At 40.1% G+C, this 16,844-nt stretch overlaps 1 protein-coding gene across 9 annotated transcripts in view; it reads right to left on the minus strand.

Moving 5' to 3' along the window:
* LOC140733095 (sodium/calcium exchanger 1-like) overlaps nucleotides 1-16,844 on the minus strand; it is a 225,677-nt gene that overhangs the window by 38,628 nt on the left and 170,205 nt on the right. For all 9 annotated transcript variants that reach the window (XM_073055944.1, XM_073055948.1, XM_073055947.1 and 6 more), the window contains one exon: nucleotides 14,076-14,175. In XM_073055944.1, coding sequence (XP_072912045.1) covers nucleotides 14,076-14,175 — 100 coding nt within the window. The remainder of the gene's footprint in view (nucleotides 1-14,075; nucleotides 14,176-16,844) is intronic.

The following is a 16,844-nucleotide window of genomic DNA, read 5'->3' on the forward strand; positions in this document are numbered from 1 at the left end:
AATAAATCCTCAAAGGCAATTAGAGATGGGCAATAAAAGTTGGCTTTAGCAAGGCCCAAGTATTACAAAATTACAATAAAAGCAAACAGATAAAGGCTAACATGCAGTATCGAACATGTTAATATTTTGAGCAACACACACAAAATGCTGGTGGAACGCAGCAGGCCAGGCAGCATCTATAGGAAGAAGCACTGTCGACGTTTTGGGCTGAGACCCTTCATCACGACACAGCATTTGATGAAGTCCTGATGAAGGGTCTCGGCCCGAAACGTCGACAGTGCTTCTCACTATAGATGCTGCCTGGCCTGCTGCATTCCACCAGCATTTTGTGTGTGTTGCTTGAATTTCCAGCATCTGCAAATTTCCTTGTGTTAATATTTTGTGAAAGCTTTTAAAATCTAGCTACCTATGATATCAAAATGAATAACCTTTGTTACATCATCAGTTACATCAAACAAATTTCTCCATTATGCTGTTCTTTCCACACAATGATACAGCATACAGAATAATATTATATTCTGGTAGTTTACTAGAGTTTCATGTTTAATCTAGTATAATGATTCAATTGAATTCCTCAGAAAAGGACTGTGATGTCCATTAACATTAGTAAGAGTGCTAAACTGAAAAATTACACAGTAAAACTCCAAAGTATTCCATAGTGACTTAGCACTTACAAGATTTATGATTTAGAAATGCAAAGGAACCACAAACTCTTTAATTGTAACATTACTAAAATCTTTCAAAAGATATTGCAACCAATATTCTTTTTATCTTGTGTATAAATTTTCAATCTGACAACAAAATGATACTGTACCTCTGCCTATGTTCATATAATGGCTGTACTCCTGTTACAAATTGTAGCAACAAATCTTGGATCTATATGTTTGATTTTATGTTTCTGATTAAACAGAAGTTACAAGAGTATACCCTCTCTATACTCCTTCTCATCATTGTTCTTAATAAGGTAAGCCACTGTTGTGTCATCTCCAAACTTGATGGCACGGTTTGAGCTGGATCCTGCGACAGAGTTATGTGTCAGCAGTGTGAACAGCAGCGGGCAGAGCACACAGCTTTGGGGAGTGCCAGTGCTCAGCATGATGGGACGAGAGACGTTGCTGCCCCACGGACTGACTGTGGACTTGGTGTTAAGAAGTCCAGTGTTCAATTGCAGAGGGAGCAGTTGAGCAATGAACTGCAAGTCCCTACGAAGTACGGTGAAAACAGCTGAGAGGATCATTGGGGTCTCCCTACCATTGATCCATCGGGGACATTTATCAGGAGCACTGCATATGTAGGGTTTTTAGTACTACTAAGGATCCTACCCATCCATCTAGCATCCTCTTTGACTTTCTACCATCACGCAGGAGACTACGATGCATAAAACAGGAACGGTCAGGACGAGAGAGAGTTTCTTCCCTCAGGCCTTTAGACTGCTGAACTCCGAGCCACATCATATTCGAACTGTTAATCTGTTCAGTAGCTTACAAAATTTAAAAATAATGTGCTTTAGTTTGTTATATATGTGTGAATCATCTGTAGATTTTATCCATACCTTCCTAAAGTTATTGTGTGTTATGTGTACTATTGTGCTTTATACCCTGGTTTGAAAAAACATTTTCTCATTTCTATAAACATTATATGGTTATGTACATGTATACAGTTAAATGACAATGAGTTCCTTCACAGATGTTGTCTTCTATGAGAATGCTGATAACTGGAGGAAGGAAGACACAAGAAAGTGTGGATATTGGAAATGTACAACAATACAAATGCTGAACTAACTCAGCAGGTTAGATAGCATATGTAGATGGAAATGGGTAGTTGATGTTTCAGATATAGACCCCTCAATGAGACTGGAAAGAGGGAGACAGCCAGTATAATAATGTGGGGTAGGGGGGTAGAGTGGTGGAGTAACAGCTGGTAAGTGATAGATGAATCCAAGTTGGGGGGGGGGGGGGGGGGAAGGAAAAGAATGGGAATAATGCAAGATGCTAAAAGATGCTAGGAGGAAGTGATAAGGGGACGAACAAGCTGGAATCTGATAGGACAGGACAGTGGACTATGATATAAAGGGAAGGAGGTGAGAAGCAAAACCAGATGGAGGAATATGTGGGGTAATAAGGGACCCAAGAAGGTGGGGAAAGAGAAAGGACGGAGCCAGTGGGGTAAGGAAAGCAGAAGAGAATGGTTAATAGAAATTTAAAAAAATCAATGTTCATGCAATCTGGTGGAATCTGAGGTGCTATTCTTCTAAACTGTGTCATGCCTCAATCTGGCAGTAGAGAAGGCTGTGGGCAGACATGTCAATGTAAATGGGAAGTGGAATTAAAATGGCTGTGGCCACTAGGAAATCCTAGCTATTATAGATAGATAGATAGATAGATAGATACTTTATTCATCCCCATGGGGAAATTCAACTTTTTTCCAATGTCCCATACACTTGTTGTAGCAAAACTAATTACATACAATACTTAACTCAGTAAAAAATATGATATGCATCTAAATCACTATCTCAAAAAGCATTAATAATAGCTTTTAAAAAGTTCTTAAGTCCTGGCGGTAGAATTGTAAAGCCTAATGGCATTGGGGAGTATTGACCTCTTCATCCTGTCTGAGGAGCATTGCATTGATAGTAACCTGTCGCTGAAACTGCTTCTCTGTCTCTGGATGGTGCTATGTAGAGGATGTTCAGAGTTATCCATAATTGACCGTAGCCTACTCAGCGCCCTTCGCTCAGCTACCGATGTTAAACTCTCCAGTACTTTGCCCACGACAGAGCCCGCCTTCCTTACCAGCTTATTAAGACGTGAGGCGTCCCTCTTCTTAATGCTTCCTCCCCAACACGCCACCACAAAGAAGAGGGCGCTCTCCACAACTGACCTATAGAACATCTTCAGCATCTCACTACAGACACTGAATGACGCCAACCTTCTTAGGAAGTACAGTCGACTCTGTGCCTTCCTGCACAAGGCATAGTGAATGGTGACTAGGATTAAGTAGAGCAAACAAAAATAAATTGTTTTTTTAAAATAATTCCCCTAACAGAGTAAGAGAGCCAAGAGATTTCAGGAGCAGACATCCATATACCAATGCCAAATTGCACAAGTTGATGGGCGAAATACATTTTTGGAGCAACATCAAGAAAAATTGTCGAGTGTGTGTTACATAAATAGGTAGAAATTATTATTATCTCTCCAATCCCCCCTTAATCTTTATCTCTTCCTCCATTGCCTTCTGCAGCAAATTAATGGCAATATTTGATAGCATCTTGGTTGCAGGTGTGGTTTAGTAGGCAAAGTTGACGGTGTGAATTATTGCGAAATTCCTGTAACAGTAGGTTTCGCTTCAAGATAAATTAACTTGATGCTCAGCAACACAGCTTGCCCATTACTGAAAAACCTGAGTCATGGTTCATTTTGGGTTAGTTTAGAACTCAAAATTATTCAGCATGAGATCAGCCAAAGGACATTGTCTAGGTCAGGAAAGGAAATGCAAAAAAAGGGGGGCAAGATTATCTGACACCAAGTTGCTGAATGTATTTCCAGAAATTATCTTTGTACATTTCACACCAAAACAAAAATCGATTTTCAGTTGCTTTACTGCTAAGCAGAAACAGCATTATACAACTCAATCTGTTGGCATCTTGAAACACAAGATGCTGGAAATCTTGAGCAATATACATAAGGAACAGGAGGAACTCAGCAGGTCAGGGAGCACCTATGGAAGGAAATGTACAGTCGACGTTGCGGGTAAGAACTTCTCATGTTTCATCTGCAACCTTGTGTCTCCACCTCAAACTGCATCCCCACTCCATGCACATTTTTCATTACTTTAGCGAGGTCACTGTGAAATAATAGTCTTTAAACTTAGTAACTTTAATTAATAATTAAGCTTGGAGACAGAATTATCAGTCCTGAAATCACACTAATGATTTTATTCTCCTGTTCTTGTTGATAATAAGCTTCTGAGAACAAATGAAACATTTTTTTCCAGACTTTGCGGCAATGACTATTGTTTACAAAGGCTCTCTCCAATTACTGCCTACTCGGTGTATGGATAGAAAATCTAGCGCTCCATCTACAATATACTGAACTGACTTGGCAGAACCCTTTGTCTGAATCTGTCAAGTGGAATTAGGAAATTCAATGCAAAAGGAAAAATTATCTAGTCTGAAAAAGTTGCCTACAAAGAACCAGAAAAACAGTTGCATCATCCCTGTTGAAAGAAAGTTAAATTGCAGTGTGCAAAGGGACAAAGGATGTCTTTTGCCTAAATCAAGCTGCTTTATTCACACAGAGCCTCCAGTTACAATAGAAAGAATTAGCTTTTGCATCAGAGAAGCCTTTAATTAGCTGTAGCAATTTTTGTAAGTTAGAAGTAGGCATCATGAACAACAAATAACTGAAGTAAATGGGAGGTGAAAAGCAGAGTTTGTGCATGTAATTGAAAACACTGCTATGGTCAAGCCATCTAGGTTTGCCAAGATTGTTAGCTGGAGAATTATCTTTTAAGTTATTAGCAGAGGGTAACATACATTAATAATTATATATTCATCTTTGAAAAATATGTGCTAATTTATTATAGTACTTTTGTGGTTTAAAACAATTTGATGGCAGTTTATGCAAGCAGACTCCTATAGTTAGAGTGCAGACAATTAATGACAGCCCAAATGAGTAACAAGGCGGTTAGATGGTGCACAAATATTTCAGCTTGGGTGGAAAGACAAATGGGCATTACTTTAAAGTTAAAGCAAAATCACTTGGTAGTTGAATTTAACACCAGGAATGCATTCCTGGGCCTCAGTACCTCTTTGCGCAATTGGATCCTGGATTTCCTCACTTGTAGATCCCAGTCAGTTGGGATTGGCAAAAACATCTCCTCCACATTCTCCAACAGCACGGGAGCACCCCTGCTCTACTCGCTTTACACCTATTGACTATGTGGTTCAGTACAGCTCCAACACAATGTACAAGTTTGCTGATGACACCATTGCTGTGGGCTCTATCAAAGATGGTGATGAAGCAACATATCAGAGGGAGACTGAAAATTTGGCTGAGTGCTGTAATAACAACAACCTTTCACTCAATGTCAATAAGACTAAGGAACTGATAGTAGACATCAGGACAGGGAAACCAGAGGTCTATGAACCAGTAATCATCGGAGGATCAGCGGTGGAAAGGATCAGTAACTTTAAATTCCTGGGCATCACTACCTCAGAGGACCTATTCTGGACCCATCATATAAATATAATTGCAAAGGAAGCACAACATCCCCTCTACTTCCTCAGGGGTCTGTGAAGATTAAGCATGACATCAAAAACCTTGACAAACTTCTATAGATATGTGGTGGAAACGCATTACGGTGTGATATGGAAACATCAATGCCTTTGGGCAGGAGGTCTTACAAAGGGTAGCGGATTAGGCCCAGTACCCTCCCAACCATGAAACGTCACTGTAGACCAGCAGCATCCATTACCAAAGACACTCACCACCCAGGCCATGCTCTTTCTCACTACTGCAGGTGGAAGATACAGGAGCCTCAGGACTTACGCCACCAGCTTCAAGAACAGTTACTACCCCTCAACCATCAGGCTCCTGAACAAAAGGGGATAACTACAATAATTTAAGGACTCTTATCTTGATATTTCATACTCTTTACTTATTGCTATTTATTATTTGCATTTGCAATTTATTTCGTTTATAGTTCCTGATGTTCATAGCTTTCAAATCGTGTTCTACAGATAAGTATGCAGCAGAAAAAGAATCTCAGGGTTGTATCTGGTGACATGTGTATACTCTGATAATAAATTTTACTTTGAACATAAAAGTTCAAGAACCTGGAGGAAAAAAAAAGATGCTGAAGAAATTTGCCAGGGCAGGCAACATCTGTGGAGGGAAATAGTTGAGATTTTGGGACAAGATCTTTCATCTGGATTCCAACCACACCCTGGGAAAAAGTGGGAAGCTGCCAGAAATTTAACATTGGTTCCTGAGGACTACAATGTCTTGACAAGGCCAAGTTGCTTTTGCCTGTGTCAAGAACAGACACCACTGGAACAAAATAGATCAAAAAGAGGTGGGAGTGAGAGTGCTGCAGAGATCTGAAGTGACAGACAAAGCTCAAGATTGTTCTGGCAGACTGAAGAACACTAAAGAAATCACTTAAATTGTTTGGTTTTTCCTTTGTAGAGGAGATATTCTGAGCAGTGAATGCAGTACACTAAATTGGAAGTACAGGTGAATTGCTGGTTCATTTGGACAGCCTGAGTTCTTCCAAGTTAAGGGCAAGAAGGAAAGAGGAAAAAGGTGACGGGGTATATCACGGACGAATGGGCAAGTACTAATCCACTTTTTCATTTCCATCAACAATAGGGTACCATGGTAGCATAGTGGTTAGCATTATACTCATGTTAGCATCGGAGTTCAGAGTTCAATTCCAGCACCGTCAGTATGTTCTCTAGGACCACATGGTTTTGCTCCAGTTTCCTCCCATGGTCCAAACACGTACTGGTTAGTAGGTTAATTGGTCATTGTAAATTGTAATGTGATTAGGTCAGTGTTAAATAGGTGGGTTGCTGGGTGGTGCGGCTTGTTGGGCCAGAAGGGCCTGTTCTGTGCTGTATCTCAAAAAATTACAGTAGTTGATTGAAATGAGAATGGTTTGTAATGACACAAGAGACTGCAAATGCTGGAATCTGGAGCAAATAACTGAGTAGATTGTGGCTTCACACAGAAAATGTTCCCTTCCAGATGCTGTGCTACATTGGCCCATTCAACTCCTCCCTCACATCCAATCAGAGCCCCAAAGCAACCTTCCAGGTGAGGCAACACATCACCTGCAAGTTTGTTGGGTATCCGGTGCTCCCGATACGGCCTCCTCTATCTCAGTGAGACCTGATGTAAAGTGGGGAACTGCTTTGTCAAGCACCTTTGCTCCATACACAACAAGCAGATTTCCCAGTGGCCATCTATTTTAATTCCAATCGCCATTCCAATTCCAAGATTTCGATCCATGGCCCCTCCACTGTCATGATGAAGCCACTCTTAGGTTGGAGGAGCAACTCCTAATCCTCAGTCTGTGTAGTCTCTAACCTGAAGGCATAAACATCGAATTCTCTAGTTTCTGGTAATTTTTCCCCACCCCCTTTCCATCTTTTTCCATTCTCCACTCTGGCCCACCTCATACCTCTTTCTCTTCTTATCTGCCTATCACCTCCCTTTGAGGTCTCTCCTACTTCCCTTTCTACCACGTACACTCTTCTCAAATTCTTTCTTCATTCCTTTACCTTTTCCAGTTAACACCTCCCAGCTTTTCACTTCATTCTCCCACTCCCACCCACTTGGCTTCATCACCTTAATCTATACTTCTTCCCTTCAGCTTCTTATTCTGGCTTTTTCAACGTTCCTTTTGAGTAATGATGAACGGTCTCAGCACCAATCATCGACTGTTTATTCTTTTCCTTATATTACTGCCTCACCTGGTGAGTTCCTCCACCATCTTGTGTGTTGCTATGGCAGGAAAGGCAGCAGCAGAAGAGTTGAGCATCACATTGGGCTTGGAATTTATTTAGAAAGCAATCAGGGAAATGAAGCTGAGATCTGCTTGTTTAAGATTAAAAGTGGAGGATCAAAAGGGATGGTGAAGATGTGATAAGTTTGGGATAGGAAGAGATAGGAAAGGAAAAAGGGATCCTGGGTAAAATAATCCAAGAACTGAAATAAACGTCATGTCCCAGGTTCTGAAATATTCAATGGAAGCAAACTTGCTTAATTCCACAACTAAATATCAATCGACATTGTTTTTGCAGTAGTCAATAAAACATTTTGATTCATTGTAGATGATCTCGCAAAGGTCTCCTTACTTCAGGAATGCAAATTCTGAATGTTTTGTTAACACTGCAAAACAATCTGATCCCAAAGCCTAGTTACGCCTTGAAACTCTAGAAAGACTTAAGGTACTCTGTGTCCTTATAGAAAACAGATCTAACCACTTACCATATATAACACATCTATCTGGCCCATCAGAATTTGTTCCCACCATGAATTTCTCTTTTGATTTTTCACGTGCCCCAGCTATGCCCATTTTTTGGTCAGCTAGATGGAATATTTCTTGTTTCAAACACACTCTGGTACCACTTCTCAACTCTTTCTCTAATTCGTCAACTACAATCGTTTCCTATACCCAAGTGGAAATGATCAACTGCACCACTAACTTTTAAACTATCAAATTTGCTTGGACCATTTATAACACCTCTCTTCGCTTTCTGAATGTATCCCCATCTCAAGATACAAACTAATCATTAATACCTACTATAATAAACCCAAGTTCCACAGCTACCTAGACTACACTTCCATCCATCCAATCGCTTGAAGATCTCTCTCCATTTCAGTCTCTGATACATTTGTTTGAGGTAAAGCTTTCCATTCCAGGACATCTGCTATTCCTTTTTTTCTAGAAATGTGGCTTTCTCTCTATTGTAGCTGATAGGTTCCATACCTACATCTCCTCTGTTTTTTGCACTTCTGCTCTCAAATACCTCTCCATAGACAGAACAGAGGTAGCATTTCTTTGGTCCTTGCCTTTCATCCCACCAGCTCTATATTCAGAATATGATTCTTCATTTTCTACCCAATACCATCACCAGTCACATCTTCCTTGTCTCTTTTAATGACACCCTGGTTCACTCACTCCCCACCTACTCCTTCCCCAGTTGCACCTTCCCTTGTAACTGTGAGTAGTACAACATCCTCACCCTTACAGTTATTCAGCAACCTAAACAGTCCTTCCAAGTGTGGTGGATGTTCATATGCACCTCCTCCAACATTATCTATTGCATCACATCTGCAATTGGCAGCTTGTTCTCCTAGTTGTATGCCATTTCAAATCCCCTTACCATTTTCATACTGTCTTGTCTGTCTCCACTGCTGGGGTGAGGCCCAACACAAAGAACTAAAAGCATATTGTGTTTCAACTACAACCCAATGGCCTAAACATTTTCAATTTCAGATAACCTTTACTCCCCTGTTCCTTTCTTTCTGATCCACCCAGATTCTCTCACCCTTCCTCCTTTCCAACATTTTCCAGTCAGCCTCTTAAGATTGTTTCTTTTCTAATGCCCTGTGCCCACATAACTCCCTGCCCTCCCCACTGTCACCTCCATTACAAAACTTACTAGGTCTCTTATCCCCTTCTTCCCAGCTCAATCTAACCATTATACCCCTCTGAGCTGGTTCCACAGCCATATTTGAAAATGATCTCTTTGGTGTCACAGCCCTACAGCAAAGACGGGCCCTTTGGCCCACTTCATCCATGCCAACATCCAAGTTACTTCCATATGCCCACATTTGGCCAATAGTCTTCTAAACATATCCTATACAGGTACCTGTCTGACTGTCTATTAAAAGTTGTTAATGTATCTGCCTTAACTACTACTGTTGGGAGCTTATTCCATATCCTGACCTCCCTCTGAGTGAAAAAGTTGCTCTTCAGATTCCTATTAAATATCTCCCTTCTCACCTTGAAGCTGCACACTCTAGTTCTCAATTCCCCACCCTGGGACAAGAACTGAGTGCATTCACCCTGTCTATCCATGCCCCTCATGACTGTATACACTTCTACATGGTCACCTCTCAGTCTTCTACACTCCAGTAAGTCGTAGTTTGTCCAACCTTTTACTAAAATTCAGTCCCTCAACATCCTTGTAAATCTTTTCTATACTCTTTCCAGTTTAATATTTCTTATGGCAGGACAATCAAAACTGAACACATTATTCCAAATGTAACTTCACCAGCATCAGACTCAATGCCCTGATGAATGAAGGCTAGTGTGCCAAAAGCCTTCTTCACAATCCTTATCCACCTAAAACTCCATGGCTCTACTGTTCATTGTGAAAGCCCTACCTTGATTTGACTTTCCAAAATGTAACCTTTCGTGCTTATTTGAACTAAGCCTCATTTGCCACTCCCTGGCCCACTTACACAGCTGATCAAGATCCCACTGTAATTCTTGATAACAATATTCACTGTCCATGACACCACCTATTTTAGCATCATCTGCAAACTTACTATCCATGCCTTGTACATTCATATCTAAATTGTTGATGTAGATGATAAACAACGAGCCTAACACTGACCTGAAGCACACTACCAGTCACGAGCTTCTAGTGCAGAAAAAAACTTCTTTCATCACTTTGTGCTTCCTATCATCAAACCAATTGTGTATCCAAATAGCAAGCTCTCCCACCTTCCAGAGTAACCACTCGCATGGAATTTTACAAAGGTTTTATTGAAGTCTAGGTAGACCACATCTACTACACTGCCCTCATTGACCTTCGCGGTCCTTCATAAAAAAAATTCTCAATCAAGTTCTTAACATGTGAATTCTCAAGTACACAGCCATGCTGATTATCCCTGATCAATCTGGGATTTTCAAATGCAAATGTATCATATCTCTCAAAATACACTTCAGTAATTTAACTAGCATATCAGTCTACTTGTCTATATTTTCACAGTTCTTCTTGAAAAATATGATAGAATTAATCCTGCAGTTTGAGGGGGAGAAGATAAAGTCAGATATATCAGTATTACAGTGGAGTAAAGGGAGTTACAGAAGCATGAGAGAGGAATGGATGATGACAGAACAGCAATAGCTGGAGTTTCTGAGGGGAATTTGGAAGGCAGAAGATAGATACATTCCAAGGATGAAGTATTTTAAAGAGAAGCTGAGGCAACCATGGCTGACAAGGGAAGTTAAAGACAGCATAAAAGAAGGCAAATAAAAAATCAATAAGGAGAGAAAAGATGAAATATGAAGGTAAGCTAGCCAATAATATCAAAGCACACCAAGAGTATTTTTAGATATCTAAGCATTAAAGAGACAGTGGATATTGGACCATTGGAAAAAAGACACTGAAAAGTTAGTAATGGGGGACAAAGAAATGGCAGACGAACTTAAGTATTTATTTGTCAGTCTTTACTATGAAAGACACCAGCAGTATGCCAGAAATTCAAGAATACCAGGGGAAATAAGTGAGTGTATTACTAGGGAGAAAGTGACACTCTACTCTTTAATAAGGGAGGGAGACAGGAAAAGGAAATTATTGGCCAGTTAGCCTGTCTTCAGCGGTTGGAAAAATGCTGGGAGTCCATTGTTAAGAATGAGGCCTTGGAGGCGCATGATAAAGTAGGCCAAAGTCAGCATGGTTTTGCCCAAGAAACTATTTATTTAGTTATTCATTTATTTAGAGATACAGCAAGATTAACAGGCTCTTTCAGCCCAACAAGCCCATGCCACCCAATTACACCCATGTGACCAATTAACTTATTAACGTGTACATCTTTGAACTGTGGGAGGAAACCAGAGCACCCAGAGGAAGCCCACATGGGCACAGGAAGAGCAAACAAACTCGTTATAGACAATGGCAGGAGCTGGACTCTAATAGTGTTTTGCTAACCACTATGCTACCATGCTGCCAATCACAAATTCCACTCTTCTAAACCCTTGAAAGTACAAAGCCCCAGTCTAAGCCAAAATCCCCTCTTATGACAAACCTATTATTCTTGTAACTCTCCACAATCTTCCCTGCATATTTGTTCCAAATTCCCATGAACTATTTGGGGGCCTATAAAACATCGCCAAAAAGGTGATCAATCAGTTATTTTTCATCTGGATGATCCCTCAATAATTTCATCTGTCTATTGTTGTGATATATGTCTTTTCTCCATCTCTGCCTAATGCTGCCAATCGTATCCCTCACATGTTTCTGTAATGACTATAATAGCCTAGTCCCAAGTGACTATCCATGCCCAGAGTTCATTCATTCACCCTATCCGTCAGAATTGAAGGCACATTTCAAAGCAAAGTTGCTAGAGTAATAAGATTTGTAAATGTGGAAGGTACTTGTACAGTTCTCAAAGGGCTGTAGAGCTAGAATAGGTTAGAATCAAAAGATGAGGCAAGACAGGATTTAAAAGCATGCATTACAAAAAAGGGTTTTTCAATGATTATATTGCAAATACTATATTGAAACAATAGGATAGGAAAAAGTAGTATCGAACTGCTTTCATAAATTATTCATATTCAAATTCATGTTATCTATAAGGGCAATTAACTTTATTTTTAAAAAACTTCACATGTCCTGACTGGATGGTTAATGAAATTCTCTCAAAGGGGTACCAAGTTTAAAAGGGCTTCTGGGGAATGTTCCAACACTGGAAGCCAAACAAATTTCTTTCAGCTGATGGGAGCAATAAACTGTACAGATAATTTTAAATTAATCAGCAGTTTATAGGATTAAATGTAAATCCTTCTAATTTCCCCTAAGAGCTATCAAAACATGGAAGGTCAACATAAGCCAATCAAGGCAATCAAAAGGACAGACAATCTGAAAGACCATATACTGTCTAATCTGCATTAAAACAGGAATTTAAATACAAAACTACTAGGACTTTGACCTTGAATGCATGACAGGAACATTCTAAGTTTAAAAATATACTATCTTTGCAAAAACCAGGGAAATATAGTAGATAGGGGAAGATATTTCCCCACAGTGTTGTTGTTTTGCTTGATGGTACAGGCAAAATGATCAACTTCAATCAGTACCTGAGTGTGTATTTGATTACTTCTTTTTGGCAATTTATAGACCTGAGCTGAATGGCCCTTCTGTGTTACAAGTTTTCTAGCATCTCATGATAGGAAGGTAAAACTCCATATAGATATTACTATTTGCCCATTTTCTTTATCAATAAGTCATATCAGAAAAAAGCAAAAATTATTTTAATTGCAAATAGGTCATTCAGAAAAATTAAAATTACTGCCATGTTGTTGTTTAACAACAAAGTTGATCTTATATAACCTACACCAATGGGAATGATATATTTGAGAGAGAAATAATTGTTACCACAAAGTTATATACACTTAAAATTGTGTTCTTCCTTCTGTGAACATTTCTGTACTTCATGTCACATTTGAGGGAAAGGCAAGATAAACTTCTTCTACCCTTACTATTCCAATACTGAACATATTTTCACTCTGGAGATGGGCAGTGGTGAGGAAAGGAATGCAGTGGAGCAGATTGCACTCATCTCTACTGATACTTTGCAAGTCACCGCCTATATATGTCCAGCAACCACACTAAATCTTTGCTGCCTAATTCTCCAGATGTCCTGTCAACACTATGGCTGCCCCTCAATGGAGGCACAACAGGCTGAGCAGCACGAGGCTACTGCAGCTGTCTACACACTCTCAGATTGCCTTCTGACTATCACTGTTGTCAAATATCCGATGTTTTTTCAAATGTCTTATGAACTAAAAATATTTAGAAAGGTGATGTATATAAAATTGTAAAAAATTAGATGATATATTAAAAATATGAAACCTGTGAACTAAACTTTGAAATAATTTAAAAATAAGCCGAAGATCACCCATGGCTGGCTTGAAGCTGAGGACCTGGTTCCTAGCCTCGGACATAAGACAGAGAAGCACATGCCTCTGACCTTCAGGTTCCTGACTTTCATGCTGCAGTGGGCAAAGAGCACAGAATTGAATACTCAGTGCAGCAAGCCAGCTCCAGCTGTTCTCCACAGATACACTAACTAGCTGTGAGCCTAGAAAGTATTTGGTTAAAAGCCACCAGTTCAAGACACAAACTAAATCACTGGGTTTGTTATACTGCTTGCAGTCTCCTGTAGAAGGGGATGGGAGGGTAGAATTTATAGTCTCCAGTTTATTTTTTGGCTATTTTATACAATCTGCTTCCCCACCCCCCCCCCCACCCCCATTTGTATTACCTCTGGAATTTTTTTTTAATTTCAGAGAGAATGGGTAAACTTGCTGGTGGGAAACCAGGAAGCATGATTTTCCCAAGATACTAACAAATGGCTACAGGCAGTAATAGGATTGGGTACCAGGTGGTTAGGCCTCGAGACATCAGGCCTAACCACTTACTACGCAACAGATCCAAGAAGGGTGGAGCTTTGAGGTGTGTAAAGATTAAAGTGCACCCTTTCCCTCAATGGTTTATTCAGTGTCACAGATAAAAACTCCCAAGACATACTCAACTTTAAAAAAAAACTTACCAGCGCTCACAGTGATAGCTTCAATAAACTGATCCCTCCAACTGTTCGTTCCCACAACCAAGGCTAAGTTAGTCTTTTTGATCAGTTTGTCCACTGTATTCTGTACAACAAAAGAAAAAGAAGGAACGTTTCAAATGAGGGTAAATACTGGAAATACTCAGCTCAGGTAGCATTTGTGGAAGTTAACATTTCAGGTTGATGTCTTCGCATTACAAATGGTAAAAGGCAAAAAGGAACAGGTTTAAGCATTGAAGAAAAAGAAACAAGAAAAATGTGGTGACCATGTAGAAATCAAGGGGGGGTCATTTGACAAAAATGGAAAAACATGAAGGTGAAATAATAAAAACAATCAATCATTCTGGAGGTGAATACAAATGGGAGAAGTAAATTGTATGAAATAGCCGGAAAAAAAAACACGCAGAAGACTAAAACTTACAAATTAATTCAGAAAGTGAACAATATCAGAAATGAGCAACTTAAGAAACTGGAAGTTCGCAATATGCTTCAGAGTTTCAGATGCTGTTTTTGGGATTGTATTGAACTTCTTTGGAGTAGCAGTGTTAAGAGGGGAATGAAATAATAAGACAACCAGAAGTATGGTGTTAACCTGTGGACAAAAATTATACACTGTTCACCTATTGTGTTTGGTCTCCATGGTACAGAAATTGACACATTACATTCAGCAAATATACTATATTAGCAACAGTAAATTAAATCAGTTTTTGTATGGAAAACACCTCTGAGGCACTGGATGAATGCAAGATCATTCAGATCGGGAGCAGCATCTCCAACACCATCACACTGAGCACGGGGGCTCCCCAGGGCTGTGTGCTCAGTCAACTGCTGTTGACTCTGCTGACCCATGACTGTGCTGCAACACACAGCTCGAACCATATCATCAAGTTCACCGATGACACGACCGTGGTGGGTCTCATCAGCAAGAGCGATGAGTCAGCTTACAGAGAGGAGGTGCAGCAGCTAATGGACTGGTGCAGAGCCAACAACCTGTCTCTTAATGTGAACAAAACAAAAGAGATGGTTGTTGACTTCAGGAGGGCACAGAATGACCACTCCCCGTTGAACATCGACGGCTCCTCGGTAGAGATCGTAAAGAGCACCAAATTTCTTGGTGTTCACCTAACGGAGAATCTCACCTGGTTCTTCAACACCAGCTCCATAGCAAAGAAAGCCCAGCAGCATCTCTACTTTCTGCGAAGGCTGAGGAAAGTCCATCTCCCACCCCCCCATCCTCATCACATTCTACAGGGGTTGTATTGAGAGCATCCTGAGCAGCTGCATCACTGCCTGGTTCGGAAATTGCACCATCTCGGATCGCAAGACCCTGCAGCGGATAGTGAGGTCAGTTGAGAAGATCATTGGGGTCTCTCTCCCCGCCGTCACGGACATTTACACTACACGCTGCATCCACAAAGGAAACAGCATTATGAAGGACCCCATGCACCCCTCATACAATCTCTTCTCCCTCCTGCCATCTGGGAAAAGGCTCCTAAGCATTCGGGCTCTCACAGCCAGACTATGTAACAGTTTCTTCCCCCAAGCTACCCGAAGCCTGAACTGACACCTTGCCCTATTGTCCTGTTTATTATTTATTGTACTCCCTGCACTGTTTTTGTGCTCTTTATGTAGTCCTGTGTAGGTCTGTAGTCTAGTGTAGCTTTTTCTGTGTTGTTTTTCTTTTTACGTAGTTCAGTCTAGTTTTTGTACTGTGTCACGTAACACCATGGTCCAGAAAAGCGTTGTCTCATTTTTACTATGTACTGTACCAGCAGTTATGGTCGAAATGACAATAAAAGTGACTTGACTTGATCAAAGGACAGATATTACATCCTATATAGAAGTTACCATAATAAATGATATTGGTAAAGAAGAGACCCCCATGTTGATAAAGGATATTGATATTGACGAGATCATGAAGGACCCCACCATCCAGGTTATTGTTTTGGAATCGCAATGTTTGCCTTCTTGCTCTCAATTATTCTTTAGTGCTTTAAAATAATGGATTCCTTTTGAAGAATGGCTATTGTTGTTGATCAATTTGCATTTATCACGATTAATGATTCAATAGCCAATTTTTCTTTGACAATGAGCAAGTTATATGTATTTCTCTAGGAGAACCAATTTGTTTTCTTAATGGGTGCCACAGTATCATTTGTATCCACTCTGAACAGACAGATTTGGCATATTTTATCTGAAGGATGATAGCTCAGCATAACTAGCTTTCTCTCAGTGCTGGCTGGAATAAGATTTAAAATGACTACTTAGTACTGTAAAGAGTACAAGTAACTGAGCCAAGCAGAGTTCATTCATCCTTCTTTTTTGCACTTTACTAATGGGAGATTATCAAAAGGAGTGCAAAATGACTCAAACAAGGAACTGAGAATTCAATGGAGCTCCTCAAATATTGGCTTTCAAAGGCTTTAAAAGTTGACACGAGAAAGAAAATAAGTATCACAAAAATTGAATGACGGAGAAAGAGGCAGGTTTATACACTCGGTGGCTACTTTATTACGTACCCCCACCCCCCATACCTAATAAAGTGGCTACTAAGTGATTGTTTGCGGTCTTCTGTTGCTGTAAGGTTCAATGTGTTCTGGATTCAAAGATGCTCTTTGATACACCACTGTTGTAACATATGGTTATCTGAGTTACTGTCGCCTTCCTGTCAGCTTGAACTAGCCCGGCTATTCTTCTGTGACCTCTTATTAACAAGATGTTTTCACCCACAAAACCACAGCTTACCATGGATTT

Source organism: Hemitrygon akajei, chromosome 9 (assembly GCF_048418815.1).
Source record: "Hemitrygon akajei chromosome 9, sHemAka1.3, whole genome shotgun sequence".
NCBI lineage: Eukaryota > Metazoa > Chordata > Chondrichthyes > Myliobatiformes > Dasyatidae > Hemitrygon > Hemitrygon akajei.